This window comes from Neovison vison, chromosome 11 (genome assembly GCF_020171115.1).
Source record: "Neovison vison isolate M4711 chromosome 11, ASM_NN_V1, whole genome shotgun sequence".
Taxonomy (NCBI): domain Eukaryota; kingdom Metazoa; phylum Chordata; class Mammalia; order Carnivora; family Mustelidae; genus Neogale; species Neogale vison.
In genome coordinates this window covers 135,510,648-135,527,608 of record NC_058101.1, presented here as the reverse complement: position 1 = coordinate 135,527,608, position 16,961 = coordinate 135,510,648, and the positions used below count along the sequence as shown (strand labels likewise).

At 37.3% G+C, this 16,961-nt stretch overlaps 1 protein-coding gene across 1 annotated transcript in view; it reads right to left on the bottom strand.

Moving 5' to 3' along the window:
* The window catches only part of CPE (carboxypeptidase E), a 108,535-nt gene that overhangs the window by 15,853 nt on the left and 75,721 nt on the right, over positions 1–16,961 (bottom strand). The window contains exons 2-5 of the mRNA XM_044224804.1: positions 14,532–14,728; positions 12,700–12,867; positions 6,778–6,895; positions 4,494–4,676 (exon numbers count right to left, since the gene is read on the bottom strand). Coding sequence (XP_044080739.1) covers positions 4,494–4,676; positions 6,778–6,895; positions 12,700–12,867; positions 14,532–14,728 — 666 coding nt within the window. The remainder of the gene's footprint in view (positions 1–4,493; positions 4,677–6,777; positions 6,896–12,699; positions 12,868–14,531; positions 14,729–16,961) is intronic.

Below are 16,961 nucleotides of genomic sequence, written 5' to 3'. Positions count from 1 at the left end.
AAATGTAATCCCTATCAAAATTCCAAAGGCATTCTTTATATATAGAAAAGAAATCCTAAACTTTTTTTTTCCAATTTATTTATTTTCAGAAAAACAGCATTCATTATTTTTTCACCACACCCAGTGCTCCATGCAAGCCGTGCCCTCTATAATACCCACCACCTGGTACCCCACATGCACCCGAATGTTTATAGCAGCAATGTCCACAATAGCCAAACTATGGAAAGAACCTAGATGTCCATCAACAGATGAATGGATAAAGAAGATGTGGTATATATACACAATGGAATACTATGCAGCCATCAAAAGAAAAGAAATCCTAAACTTTATATGGAACCACAAAAGACACCAAAGAGCCAAAATATCTTGAGAAATAAAAATAAACATGGAGCCATTACACTTTCTGACTTCAGTCTATACTACAAAGATATAATAATCAAAATGGTATGATACTGGCATAAAAACAGACACATAGGGGCGCCTGGGTGGCTCAGTGGGTTAAGCCGCTGCCTTCGGCTCGGGTCATGATCTCAGGGTCCTGGGATCGAGTCCCACACCGGGCTCTCTGCTCAGCAGGGAGCCTGCTTCCTCCTCTCTCTCTCTGCCTGCCTCTCTGCCTACTTGTGATCTGTCTCTGTCAAATAAATAAATAAAATCTTTAAAAAAAAAAAAAAAAACAGACACATAGATCAAAAGTCCAGAATCAAGAGCCCAGAAATAAATCCTGGCACATTCAGTTTACTAATAGTTGACAAGGAAACAGGGAATACTCAATGGGGAGAGGTTAATCTCTTTAATAAAAGGCATTGGGGGAAAAAAGAAACACAAAAGACACACAAAAGGAAGACACTGGAATGTTTTCTTATACCATACACAAAAATTAACTCAAAATGGATTGGAAATCATATGGGCCATATGATTTCAGGTCCATGGCAAATCAATGGACCTGAAATCATAAATCCCTAGAAGAAAACATAGAGGAAAAACCTCCCTGTTATTTGTCTTGGCAACAACATTTGGATATGGCAACAAAACACATAGTAAAAAAAAAAACAAAAATAAATAAGCAGGACTACATCAAACTGAAAACTTCAGTACAGAAAAAGAAAGTCAAAAAAATGAAAAGGCAATCAATCTATAGAATGGGAGAAAATATTTATGAACTATCTGATGAGGTGTTAATATAAAAAATACACAAGGAACTCATACAACTCAATAGCAAAAAAACAAATAATCCAATTAAAAATGGACAACGAACCTGTCAAGACATTTTTCCAAAGAAGACATACCCATAGCCCACAGACATCCAAGAAGATGCTCAACATCACTAATCATCCGGGAAATGCAAATCAAAGCCACAATGAGATATCACCTCATACCTGTTAGAATAGCTATTATCAAAAAGATAAAAGACAGTAAGTGCTGGCAAAAATGCTAAGAAAAGAGAACTTTTGTGCACTGTTGATAAGAATGCAAATTTGTACATTCACTATGGAAAATGGTAGGTTCGGAGGCTCCCAAAAAAATTAAAAATAGAATTACCATATGATCTAGCAATCCTAATTCTGGGTATATATATCTAAAGAAAATGAAATAATTATCTAAAAGAGATAGTTATCTGCACTCCCATGTTCACTGCAGCATTATTCACAGTAGCGAAGACACGGAAACAACCTAAGTGTCCATGGACAGATGAATGGATAAAGAAAATGTGGTATATATAAACAATAGGATATTACTCAGCCATAAAAATTAAGGAAATCCTGCCATTGGTAACAACATGGACGGACCCTGAAGGCATTACGCTAAATGAAAAATTCAGACAGAGAAAGACAAATACTGAGTGATCTCCCTTACATATAAATTTTAAAAGCCAAACCTGTAAAAAATAGGAGAGTAGAGTAGTGATTGCCAAGAGGGGGACGAGGAAATAAGATGTTTGTCAACGAGCACACGCTGCCAGTTACAAGATAAGAAAGTTCTGGGGAGCTGATGTATAGCATGGCGACTATAGTTAACAATACTGTGTAATATATTTGAAAACTGCAAAGACAGTAAATATTAAATGTTTTCACCACAAGAAAAGAAAAAAGAAAAATGGTAACTATGTCAAGTGATGGATGTCTTAACTAGCCTTATTAGGTAATCACTTATGCAATACATTCATGAAATAAATCACATCATACACCTGAAATTTACATGATTTTATACACCTATATATTATAGGTCCATAAAGCTGGGGGAAAATAAAATTTTTAAATAGTAATTTTTTTTGTAAGTGACAATAGGGCCAAACCTTCAATCCTAACTGGGCTGCTAAAGAAATGTGCATCTGGGGGCGCCTGGGTGGCTCAGTGGGTTAAGCCACTGCCTTCGGCTCAGGTCACAATCTCAGGGTCCTGGGATCGAGCCCCGCATCGGGCTCTCTGCTCAGCAGGGAGCCTGCTTCCCTTCCTCTCTCTGCCTGCTTCTCTGCCTGCTTGTGATCTCTGTCTGTCGGATAAATAAATAAAATCTTTAAAAAAAAAAAAAAAAGAAATGTGCATCTGTCTAAACCGACCTCTCTATCATGGAAGAGCTTGGACGGTCATATAAGCTAGTCTGACATACTATTTTGTTCCTTAAGTCCAACCAAGAGCACAGTAGATTCCTAAGGACGTGGGAGCCTTACTAATATACTCCATACTAATCTAACAGTCACTGAGTATCTACTACAGATGAGGCATAAGAAGAACACTGCAAACAGCACCGAGAGAAGATTCTGCATCCAGAACAATGTTACTTTGAAGCTGAGTCAATCTAGTAGTGAATGCTGTCGCTACCCACAAGATTGCTTTTACTAAGCCAGGGGGTCCATCCCCAAATTGCTGTTTGAGTGTTGGCTGTTCAGAGCTCAGAGCTGACCCCTGTTTTCTACGAGAGCTGCTTGCTGATAGAAACCACCTGGCTTGGGAGGTCACACCCTCCTATCCTCCATTCTAAAATCCTCCTCTGCGATCCCCAACCAAAGACTGACTAAAGCCACCAAAGGCTAGTCGCCTTGCCTCAGGGCAGGATAACCCTCTTGTGGTTTACACTTGAGGACTTCCTCCCAATGGTTCAGGCCAAGGCTATGGCTGTCTCTGTGACCACATCCTCCTTCAGTTCTATCCATCTCCCTACCCTGCCTCCCTCACTTCCGTGCAGGGTTTTTTCTAAAGAGCACTTCCTCAATAAATTACAAGCAACCAAATCCCTATTTCAGATTCCGCTTCTGGAAAACATGGACCTAAGACACTGATTTCATTCACTATCTAGGGAGCTAAAGGAAGTCAAAACTTTCGTAGACTGATTATTGTGGTTTATAATCATTAATAAAGATCAGTATTATTATTATTATTATTGTCATTATTTTGCAGATCTAGATCTCTTGGTATTCTGTAGACAACACATTGTTTGTCCATAAATGTAATTCCAAAGGTATCATTAATTTTTTTATAAAAATTGAATTATGAAATTACTTCCCATCTGATGTATGATGGATTTAACATAGTCTAACTCCTAAATCGGACTTTATTTCTCAGGCTATAGGGGGGAAAAAAGTGCTGAATCTGATCTGGTCTGATGCGAAATATAAATCAAAACAGAACAAACAAACAAACAAAAAAACCAGAACAAACATATATCAGAAGGAAAAATGTTTTTCTCCAGGCATAATTCAATAAAAGAAGCATAATAAACAAACCCAAACCCTATAATTCGCTAGTGCTGCTACTGGACTAATTCTCTAGCATTTCCAGGTGGGTCATAGAAAATCATTCTTGGTCAAAGAGAGAAAACAAAATCAGTTATCTTTACATTTCATTCTTCATACTGGGTAGAGTAAGTGTTACGTAACTGTTGGTGGTCCAGCTAGCCATGAAAATAAGAGTTCTATGAAGTCTACTTGGGCAAAGGGAGCCAGGACTGCGGCCCTGGTTGCCTAGAAGATGGCTTCCTCCGGTGGCTGTGCTGCCTTTTCCCCTTTCAGACCCCATAAAAGGTAAAGATCTTCATCATCTAAGAGTGCTTATTACAGTAGTGAATATCAACTAATATTCCACATCAAACAGTCCCCATTATCCCATCATTTAAAAGAAAAATAAAAGGTATATGGATGAAGATACATGGCCCTCCAATATATTCTGCCTAAAAACTTAACTAACATATAACAAGGAAGCTCTTATTCCCTAAGGTCAGAATTTGAAAAGTAGGATATTTCACAATACTCAGTCTATATTTTCCCCATGGACATCTTTAGTTCATTCTTATGTCTTCAATTAGCATCTTAATTTTCAAAAATCAACAAAAACGAAACTATACATAGCAACCATTCATTCAGAAAACTAATTTTAATGGGTGAACTATAGGTTCCATCTATTTCTTAACGTCTGAGGACTGAAAGCTCTCCACATCTAAATGGTAATTATAAATAATTCCCTACCTCCGAAGCACAAGGTGAAATGGACACTCACCGCCAGGAACACTGTACCAAGCAGCACCATTGGTTGTTCCATCTATGAAGCTGCTGTCATCATCGTTCTTGCGACACGGTGGCCGATTGGGGTCAGACATGGGTGGGTTAAAAGAGGAGTATGCCCGAGCCAAGCTTTGGAAAATGGCATCATCTGGGCAGGAGCTATATTCATGAGCACTACCTAGAAAGCAAACCCACAGGATTAAAGAAATCAATATAGACCAAAGAGCTCTGCGTATATTCCAAAGAGTGATTCAGTGTCGTCTCTTGCTGATGTATTTTTTTTCTGGAAGAGTTTATTTATTTATTTATTCATTCATTCATTCATTTATTTGACAGATTGAGAGAGAGAGCAGCAGAGGGAGAAGGAGAAGCAGACTCCCCGCTGAGCAGGGAGCCCCAGGCAGGACTCCAGCCCAGGATTTGGGATCATGACCCTGAGCAGAAAGTAGACACCTACCTGACTGAGCCACCCAGGCACCCTCTTGCTGACTTTTTTTTTTTTTATTTTTAAGCAACATCACAATGGGAAATAAGTGATGGTCTAAGTGCTCAACAATTACACTTAGTATGTAAGTGCTATATGATTCTGTTCCACGCCATAATGTGGAAATTGGGTAGAATGGGACATCCTACTTAGTATCTGAAAGCCTCACAAGAAAAGGTGAAAGTTCATCATAAACTAGACCTGAGAAAACAGAAAGGAGATTTCCATTGTCAAAATTTTTAATTTTGAAAAATGTGACCTCTGGGTGCCTGGGTGGCTCAGTCAGTTAAGTGGCTGCCTTCTGCTCAGGCCATGATCCCGGGGTCCTGGAACTGAGCCCCAGGGTGGGGCTTCCCTGCTCAGCTGGGAGTCTGCTTCTCACTCTGCTCATGCGCACACGTGCTCTCTCTCTCTCTCAAATAAATAAATAAAATCTTTTAAAAAATAATAATAAAATAAAAATAAAGTAAAAAAATAAAAAATGTGGGTGCCTGGGTGGCTCAGTGGGTTAAGCCGCTGCCTTCAGCTCAGGTCATGATCTCAGGGTCCTGGGATTGAGCCCCGAATTGGGCTCTTTGCTCAGCAGGGAGCCTGCTTCCTCCTCTCTCTCTGCCTGCCTCTCTGCCTACGTGTGATCTCTATATGTCAAATAAATAAATAAAACCTTAAAAAAATAAAATAAAATAAAATAAATAAAAAATGTAACCCCATAGCCACCATGCATCATTTTCACACATACTTTTTGGTATTCGAGTTTTAAACTTTAAAAAAATCTCCCAGGGGAGCCTGGGTGGCTCAGTGGGTTAAGCCTCTGCCTTCGTTCGGCTCAGGTCATGATCTCAGGGTACTGGGATCGAACCCCACATCAGGCTCTCTGCTCAGCGGGGAGCTTGCCTCCCCCTCTCTCTGCCTGCTGCTCGGCCTGCTTGTGATCTGTCAAATAAATAAATAAAATCTTTAAAAAAAAAAATCTCCCATGTGTAATATGGAAAGAAATTATATTTTGATACACTGTAGTCTTCTTCATAGATGATAAAATATGCCAGGTTTTTATATTTCCTAGCTATTGACAAAGTACAAAATCTCTAAATTTTAATGATGTTTCACCAAAGACTTTTTTCAAGGCTCAAAGTTTCCAATATCTAAAATTATCATCATGTGCTTGCAAAGAACGAATTCTTCAATGGCCCCCTGAGAACCCAAAGTGGGAAATTCACTGGAGCAACAAAAAGTAAGTTGAAAATAACAATCTGGCTAAAGCTTGCTGTGCCTGAAATTTAACTAAAACGAGTTCAAGAAAGTCAAAGCACCAGTTCCTCTCCCTGACACCACTAGAAAGGGTCCCAAATGCAAAAGCAGGAGTGCATGGTAAGACACGGAGAGACCACACAGGCCCTGATCAACCTCCAAAAAGACCACTTTCATTTTTAAGCCCTCTTGTACACAAACTACATAATTTCCATTATCTCTTGATTCTATCTGGGTTCACAAGTGACCAAGTTCGTGACCTCTGTTTTCTCCCTTTCTCCTGCATTCCATCATGATCATATTCCTTGTCCACTAAACTTATTAAAAAGTTATAGTCTTTTTCTGCCAAATATTATTATTATAATATTTATATATACATATATAATATTTATAATAACCAATGCCACATGAAATAAACTTACGTCCTTCTCCAGGAAAAATCATTTAATGGCCAGTTCCTTAAAAGAGTAATATAGAAATCATCCTATAAACCAGCACAAAGCAATTATAAACCTTGAACCATTAGAGAAGCAGGAAGGACACCTACCAGTCCTCGTCTCATCATAGGGGTAATTGGCCACAAGGTCTCCTCCGTGGAGATTGGCTGAGAGCACAAAAGGAATATCCATAATCCAGTGAATAATGGCCTTGGTCTCAGGAGCGAGCTGTATTAAAGATTAGAGAGTAGAAGGGTTATACACTTGGTTATCACTGGTGGGAGCGCTCAACAAAAAAGACAGAAAAGAAAAAAACAACAACAGTAATCGAAAGCTGGTCATAGGTCTTCTCTCAAATGCTTTGTGGTTGTTGTCATAAACATAAAAAAGCTTCCAGTAAGAGCAGCATTTCCATCTCTATCTTTCCCACTTACAATAAAACATATTTCAATAGTGTTTGAATTTCCTTAAATGTTTTACTTTTGTGAGCTGCCAGATTTTCTCTCTCTCTCTCTCCCTTTTTTTTTTTTAGCTTTTTTCTCTTTGAAACTTAAAAACCATCATGCAAATCACTTACAAATTCTGGGACACTTCCACCTGATCTTTGATAATAACAGCTAAGAGTAAGACAAAGAGGAAAGAAAATAGTTGGGACTGAAGAACAAGGTTCTTTCTCCACCGTGGGTGAGCTCTAGAAATGTATGACAGGTTTTATTTCTTTTGTTACTAATTATTATTATTTATTATCTTCTTTTGTGGCTTACTATTTTTCCAATTCCCTCCAAGTACCTCTAACATTGTCCCTACAAAAAAATACTAAATTGGGTCTCTTTGAAAACTCACTATAAAACAACACCTTACTTTGGGAAAGCCATCTTAAACAAAGGCAGAAGTTTCAGAAATTCATTTTGCCTTAATTTAATGACTCACAGCACTTCATATCCTGGTAGCAAAACAAAAGAGGAAAGAAATTTATACCAAAGAATCCATCTGGAGCCAGACACATGATTCATATGATGAGGTTTTAATAGTAACTAGAAAGACTCTTAATCCCCCAAGTACCTTGTTGATCTAAAAAAAAAAAAAAAAATTCCTGGAGCTGTGATCCATATTCTTCTTTGGGATGGAAAATTTAACAGCAGCAGAAGGGTGTGATGGTTACGAGATCTTGTATCTCTGTACCCCTGTTAAGTTTCAGTTGTGAGCTTCACAATATCCCCATTGGATAGGCAAAGATTTCATGCCCCTTTCACAGGAAAGAATCTAGGGATTCACCATGTTAATAACATGTCCAAGTTCACACAACTGAGAACTCAAATCCAGTCTATAAAACTATAAAGTCCATGTTTTTTTCAGTATTGATATATAGTTTGATACATTAATGTATCAAATCTATCCTATTTTTCATGTAAGGGAACTTATAATCGTGAAAAAGTGTGATTTAGAATATGGTGTTGTTTTTATTATTTATTTGATTGGTTTATCTCATTCTTCCTATTAAAAATGTCTATTGTTGAAAATGTAAAGGAGACAAACACAAAGAAGATTAAAGTGACCCATAAGTGTACCATCTAAAGATACAAACTGCTAACATTTATATATATCTTTTTCAGTCTTTTTCCAATGCACTAATGTAATTTTTTAAATGTGATCATTTATGTATAATTTGTATGAAAACCTTTTTCATTTCATAATGGGTAACAAATACTTTTTCATGCTGTCAAATAGCCTTCTAAGTTAATAGGTTAATGGCTGAATAGTATCCAATATATGGATATATCATTCTTTTTTTTTTTTTAAGATTTTATTTATTTATTCGACAGAGAGAGATCACAAGTAGGCAGAGAGGCAGGCAGAGAGAGAGAGGAGGAAGCAGGCTCCCTGCTGAGCAGTGAGCCCAATGTGGGACTCCATCCCAGGAACCTGAGATCATGACCTGAGCCAAGGCAGCGGCTTAACCACTTGAGCCTTAACCGCCTTGAGCCACCCAGGCGCCCGGGATATATCATTCTTAATCATGAAAAAATAATAGCCAATACTTACTAAATATTTTCTGTGTTTTTTTTTAAATCTGTCATGTTGACACATGACAAATTAGAATTTTTATAACTGTGCATACTTTGATTAACCAATAAAACTAGAACTATTTTTGTATGTTTAGTAACCATTTATATTTAGTCTTCAGTGACATATTTATACATGGTTTAATTGATTTTTCTATTGAAATGTTGATCTCTTGCTAATTTGCAAGGGTTGCTTACTTAGTAAAAACACTAATCCTCTATATTATAGCTATTTTCTGAGTTTGTCATTTGTCTTTCAAATTCAGTTTTTTCAATTTAATAACAATAATAATTAAAATACAAAATATTAAGATATTTATGTTGTCAAATCTACTGATCTTTTCTTTATGGTCTCATTTGCTTTCGTATTTTATTCATTCATTCAATAACTATTAAGTGGCCACCAGGTGCCAATTTTTCTATATAAGGGATTCAGAAACTTCTATCTCCCTCCCAAAATTATATATTTACCAAAGTTTTCTTTTTGTAAGTTCAGACTTTTTATATATAGATTTTATGTTGCTCTAGGTTGATATTTGTGAGATGAATTTATCTCAATTTCATTTATTGAATTATCCTTTCTTTCAACAATGAGCTGAAAAACCCCCTTATGATATACTAAATTCTTATACATACTTAAATTTGTTTCTAGAATTCAAATTAATTTAAATTAAATCCAGCTTAAGTTTTGATTTAAATCAACCTTAAAATAACTAATAAAGAACATTTAATCAGAAACAATCTTTAATCCAAAAAATGCATATGCTTTTCTTCATAATGAATTTATGATTTACTAGGCTCAACTGCTAAAAAAAAATGGCAATAATATTATATGATATGAGTTTAATACATTCTTTTATATTCTGTTCAAAGTTTTCCTTGTAGTATTGAATTTCTTTCCAATCCTCTTCCTTGTACATCCCCTTCTTTCCTCCTATTTTCTCAAACCTATGGTAGGTACTGGTAAGTATCTCAATGAAATTCAGAAGAGACAGAAATCTCTGTGGTTTGGAAGATCATGGAAGATTTTAGGAAGGAAGTGAAACTCCACTAGGCCTTGGGGGAAAAATCAGGTAGGCTTTGGATAAGTAGAAAAGAGAGGAGAAAAAGAAAGAAGGAAGGAAGGAAGCAAGCAAGCAAGCAAGCAAGCAGGTAGGCTTGGGAGAAAGCAAGCAAGCACTGCCTCGGGCAAAGGATTGGTTTGAGTGGGAGCTCAGGAGGCAAAGCCCTTACAGAAGCAGACTGTGCTTTTGGATTTATTATTCACCTAAAAGTGTTCAGAACAGTGTGCATGTATGCTCCCATATGTTTATAGATTAATACATGCATTAAAAAATAATTCTAAAGAAAACATTCCAAGATGTGAATGGTGGTCATTTAAGACTACAGGATAATGCATTCTTTTTCTCATCATCTATATTTACTTTATCTTTTTGTTCATAATAGCATAATAATTTTGTAATATAACATTTTTAAAAAAACTCTTTTGGAACAAAGATCCAGTCCTGAATACACAAAGTCATATTCAGCTATTAGGTTTAGCCTACTGCTAATTCTTATATATACACTTCCTAATATACATGTTACCGATATATTCAAAAGCAAGCAAGCAAATTCCACAATTTGACAAATTAAATAACGTTTGTCTCTAGCTACTAAACGAACTTTTTAGGCTGACTAAATGCTGAGATCCCCTAGGTACTGTAATTATATATTTAAGTAATCTATAGAGAAGCCTCTGGAACATCTCAAGATTGAGCCCCAAGAGAATCTAGAGCCAATTATGACCTATCTTTTTTTTTAAATATTTTATTTATTTGACAGACAGAGATCACAAGCAGGCAGAGAGGCAGGCAGAGAGAGAGGGGGAAGCAGGCTCCCCGCTGAGGAGAGAGCCGGATGCGGGGCTTGATCCCAGGACCCTGGGATCATGACCTGAGCCAAAGGCAGAGGCTTTAACCCACTGAGCCACCCAGGTGCCCCTATGACCTATCTTTAAAATTTCCATTTAAAGACTGTAAATATGGCTTAAATTTATTTTCTATAACTAGATGGCTTTGGCTCTTAAAATAAATTAAAGCCATGTTTATTTCCATTTCTTCACAAGACAAGCATAAGTAGTTTAATAAGTTGTTTGACTCATTTTAATCGACTCCATTTTCAAGCAATCCAGGCCAAGGAGCCCAAGAACAGATGAGAAAAGACAGCAGGAAAAACTCCAGGATAGCAAGGGAGAGCTTTTATTCAGAGGTTCAGAAGAACAAGGAAAGTCTCTGGAACATGTGGTAGAAATGCAGATGCCATTTCATCGCCCATTGTCACAGAGTACACACCCCAGACTTCCTGAATCTACATTCATAAGTCTGCATTTTTAACCCCAAATTCCTATAAAGCTTGAAATTTTAAAAACCACTCTCAGGACAGATTGGTGGTGGCCAGAGGCAGTTGGGGGTGGGGGCAGCAATGGGGAGGGAAAGGAGTAAAGGTGGTCACTTAACTGGAAGGTATACACTTCCAGTTATAAAAGAAGTCATAGGGATGTGATGTACAACATGGTGACTACAGTTAAAAACACTGTATTCTATATTTGAAGTTACTAAGAGAGTAGACCTTAAATGTTCTGTCACAAGAAAAAAATTACAACTATGTATGGTGACTGATGGTAACGACACTTAAGATGGTGATCATTTCACAATATATACAAATACCAAATCATTATGCTGTACATCTGAAATCAATTGTATTTTATATGTCAACTGTATCTCCATAAAAATAAATATAGAAGCTACAGAAAGGGATATAGAAACTGAGAAGGGGAGCAAGAAAAGGCAAGATGTGTGATAATATTCCTGAAATGCCTGCAATATGTCTCCTACTGGACAGCACCTAAACACAGTCTTAATGACAAAGATGGAAAAAGGAGAAGATAAACCAGACATGAATAATACCATTCCAGGATTATTATGCAGGTTTACTGAAGATTTAGTCTAATGTAAACAAACCTTGATTCTGTTCCAGAAAAGAGACTTAACTTAAATTTTTATGTATTTCTCTTTAGGTTACCTTCACCCACAAAAAGTATTGGCATTGAGATATTTTTAGATCTCTAATTAAAGCTTTAATTTGGGGGGCATATGGGTGGCTCAGTCAGTTAAGCAGCAGAATCTTGATCTTTTTATTTTTATTAGTATTATTTTTAAAGATTAAAAATTAAATTTAAAAAGATTATTTATTATTATTTTAATTTATTTTGTTTATTTATTTGAGAGAGACAGTAAGACAGGGAGTGGGAGAGGAAGAAGCAGGTTCCCTGCTGAACAGAAAGCCCTATGCAGGGCTCGATCCCAGGACTCTGGGATCATGACCTGAGCCAAAGCAGACACTTAATGACTGAGCCACCTAAGAGCCCCCGGAATCTTGACTTTGGCTCAGATCATGATCTCAGGGTACTGGGATAGAGCCTTACTTCAAGCTCTGTGATCAGTGGGGAGTCTGCTGGAGATTCTCTCCCTCTCTCTTTGCCCCTCCCCCACATGCTCCCTTGCACACACTCTCTTTCTAAAATAAATAGATCTCTCAAAAAGTTCTAATTTTTTTAAGTACCATGAGCATATGTCTTTTTTAATTTTATTTTTTTCAGTGTTCCAAGATTCACTGTTTATGTACCACACCAGTGCTCCATGCAATACATGCCCTCCTTAATACCCACCACCAGCATATATCTTTTAAATAAGTGTTGCTTACCCTAGAAATAAGAAAACACCTAACACCACAGTTCTGCAAATATTACACAGGTTCTGCTGGGAAAGAAAAAAGTGGTGCAGATGGAAAGTGTATGGCACTGCGCAAAAGCTACCCAACAGATGTCCCCTTAACATTACTGCTACGTCCTCCATTATGATGAAGATATTAGAATATACTTCCTTGGGCTAGAGGATGGAACCCAAGAAAACAATGTATTTTCCCTACCTTTGTGTTTTGATCCACAATCTTCTTCAGATTTTTCAACAGATGATTATTTGGACCACCTTCTTTCTCATTAACATAAACTATCCTATCCAGGTCTGGAAAGTTCCGATTCAGATCTATTCCCTGGGCATTGCTGCGACCCACAAACCAGTCCTTGAGCTCACCAGGCTAAAAAAAATCAAGAAGAAAAATAATAAGTTATGTATTTTTATTGTTACTATCTAGTTAAGGTCTTCATTAATAAATTTTAAAATTGGAATTAATCATTTATTTTAATAATATCCTCTCAAAACTGAATTTTCACTCTTACTAACAAACACATGAAGGTATCAGGCTTAAAGTATTTGTTATGGTAAATTTCAAAAATATATTCAATGAATAATATCTGGAATTTTAATAATAATTATATTTGAAAGATAATTATCATCAAACTACAAAAAAGATCTATATATATCAGTAATAGATGATGCCTTTCAAAGCATATATCAGTCTATAGTTGGGTTTAAGTGAAATATTCATTGGCTCTGTAAATCACAGGAATCTATTTCTTAAATATCCAAAAGAATAAACTACTAAAGAAAATTGGAGGTTTAGAATGAGTTTAACATGAATTATGTACATATTAGTAAGATACCTTCCTCTTAGTCTTTATGAAAAAATATGAGCTCTAGAACAAAGTTCAAGAGCTTTGTAAGTTGAGAAATTTCTGTTCAATTTTAAATCCTTCATTTCAGTAATGGTATAACCTAGATTTCCAAGACATTTAGCTACATTCCATAATGAATATTTTCTTGTTTTACTATTAAATTTTACATAATCTATGATATAGAGCTAATTCCCATATTCTTGAAGTTATATAAGCTCAGACCCTTTAGACTCCAAGGAATAAAAATCTACTACAGAAAATAACAATGATAATTTTTTGTCCATTGATCTTACAGATCAGAATATCACCTTAAAATAGTAAACAATTTAATTTCTATGTTATTAGAATTTTTCTAACTTTAGGAATTTTATCAGTGTTATTTACAGAAATCCTGTTTGGGTTTCTTACAATGTCAAACTGTCACATCACTGGATGTTTTATTTTTAAGGTAAAAATCAACTTCCTAACTATATTTAACCATACCAATACCCCCATAAAATAAAAAAAATCACTTCACGCTGTAGAAAACAACAAATGTTCTCCATGCCTGTCCAAACAAAAAGGGAACACACAGCATTAATCTTCTCTTAAAGTGTCATTACTTTCCAGCTTCTCTAACAGTTAAAATGTATGCACTTCATTTTAGAGGTAGGAGAGGATTTTGTTGGTGGCGGGGTTTTTTGTTTTGTTTTGTTTTCTTTCCTTTTTTTTTTTTTTTAACTTTACTGATCATACATAGATAAGAATTAAACACCAGTGCAACATTGATCCAGACAAAATTTTTCTTCCTTGCTGTCAGTAGAGGGCGCTATGACATCATCTCGTTCAAAGACAGCAATAGCCTTACTCTTCAACACTTGGCAGTCCTTTCAGTTTTTTAGAAGGAAATTTACCTAGTCACAAACGTGGGTAAATTGAATATGATTTATTTAACAACAAAACAAAACATTAATTAAACATTGGCCGAGCCAAATTTCTCATTCGCAATCTCTGCTGAAGAATCTCTCACCCACCACCTCTTACCTTCGGAACTGTTTTCTCAGCAGCAAGGTGATTAGCGCATCACTTACATCCTCCCAGGCCTGGTCCGCAAGATTGATGTGAGGGCCGCATTACTTACCGACAAGCACACATGTTCAGACAGAGTGAAGAGAGTGTTCCCTGCTCTGGGCTGGCTGGAACTCACCTGAGAGGCAGCCTTCTCAAAGCCGTCCGGGTTGAGGGAAGGCATGATGTGGATTCGAGTGCTGTGGATCAGTTTAACAATTGTCTCGTTGCCCTTTTGGTACTCGTTGCACAGGTACTGGGCCAGGAAAATGAGCAGCTCCCGTCCCACAGCCTCATTGCCGTGCATATTCCCAATGTATTTAAATTCAGGCTCACCTAAAAGAGCAAAAATAAGTAGTATGGAGACATTTTCTATAGCTCCCGAGTAGAAGACAAATGGCATCCAGTTACAAGTGTGTTGTATATCTACTAATTTGCTACACAGAGCTGACTGCTACTTCTCCCTCCGGATTGACATCTAAGAAAGCTAATTTATTTATTTTTTTAAAGATCTTATTTACTTATTTAAGAGTGAGAGAGAGCACGAGGGAGTGAGAGAGAATGAGAGAGAGCATGAGAGGGAAGAAGGACAGAGGGAGAAGCCGACCCGCCATGGAGCAGGGAGCCTGATGCGGGACTTGATCCCGGGACTCCAGGATCATGACCTGAGCCAAAGGCAGTTGCTTAACCAACTGAGCCACCTAAGAAATCTACTTTCAACGTCAAACTACTCCAGAGCACTTGGGTGGCTCAGTCAGTTAAGTGACTGCCTTTTGCTCAGGTCATGATCCCAAGGTCTTGGGATCAAGTCCTATGTCAAACTGCCTTTTTCAGCGGGTAACCTGCTTCTTCCTCTCCCTCTGTCCCTTCTCCTGGCTTGTGATCTCTCTCCCTCGCTCACTCTCTCAAAAATATAAATAAAAATCTTTTTAAAATTATAAACTAATAAAATAAATAAATAAATAAATAAATGTATGTCAAAATATTCCAAACACTTCTAGATCTTTCCGATTCTCCCTCCCCAGCTACCCACTTGTTAAGGACTGGATTGTGTCTCCCCCAAATTGATATATTGAAGCCCTAACCTCCGATGTGACTGCATTTGGAGAATAGGGCCTTATGAGGAGATAATTAAAGTTAAATGAGATCATAAGGGTGGGACCCTAATCCTTACAAGATGAGAAAGAGACACCAGCAATATCTCTCCACACCTGGGTGGAGACCACCTATAAGCCAGGAAAAGGGGTCCCAGAAAACTGCCTACTGGTACCTGGATCTTGGACTTCCAGCTTTCAGAACTGTGAAAAAATACATTTATTTTGTTTAAGTCACCCAGTTGGTGGTATTTTTGTTAGGACAGCCTGAGCAGAAAAACATACCATCTCATCGTGAATAAATAATAATAATAATAATAATAATAATGCGTTGCATGCCTTCTATTAATTAAACACTGAACTTCACATTTTTCCTTATTTAGTCCTCACCAAACATCTGTAAGTGGGTATTATTTTATGATGAGCAAACTAAAGTTCAGACTGCTTAAGGCATCTTACCACAGGGGCACCTGGGTGGCTCAGTCGTTAAGCCCAGGCTCCCAGGGTCCTGGGATCCAGACCCACATTAGGCTCCCTGGGAGCCTGCTTCTCCCTCTAGCACTCCCCCTGCCTGTGTTCCCTCTCTTGTTGTGTCTGTCTCTGTCAAGTAAATTTTTAAAATCTTTAAAAAAAAAAAAAAAAAAGAGAGAGAGAGAGAGAGAGAGAATGAGATCTGACTATGGTAACACAGCCCATGAAGCCATATTTTTTTAAAGATTTTATTTATTTATTTGACACAGAGGGGGAGAGAGAGAGAGTGAGCACAACCAGGGTGAGTGGCAGGCAGAGGGAGAAGCAGGTTCGCTGCAGAACTGGGGAAGCCTGATATGGTACTTGATCCCAGTACTCTGGGAACATGACCCAAGCAGCAGGCAGTGGTTTAACCAACTGAGCCACCGAGGCACCCATCCCCCCCTTTTTTAATCCTAGTGATTAAAAGCATGAACTTCTGGAGCCAGAATGCATGGGTTCAAATCCTTGTACCAAGTCTTACTGGCCGGCCTTGAGCAAGTTACTTCCACTCTCTGTGGCTCTCTTTTACCACCCATAAAATGAGAGAACTATAAAACTATCCTACCTATAAAATTATTGTAAGAACTAAGTGAAGGAATAAGTATAAATGCTTAGAATGGTGCCTGACAAAGAACAAGAGCTATGTGTTTGCTATGATGATGATGTCACATTATCTTATCAGTGTGACAAGCTTTACTACGTATATGTATCTAATTTTCTCAACAGTCCACTAAAATGGGGAGGACAGATATTTATATTGTCATTATTATACAAATACAGCCCCAAGAAGATATGTTTTGCTAAAGGGCTCAGAATTCAGACATAAATCTCTGTTGCCTATTTCTGCTGCGGTCCATTGCATTTGGGAATCATAAAATTGCAGAGAGCATAGCAGCAGATGCCCTCAATTAATCCTGTTTTTCTGCTCCCTTCTGCTTCATCCATTCCCCAGGCCCGATTTC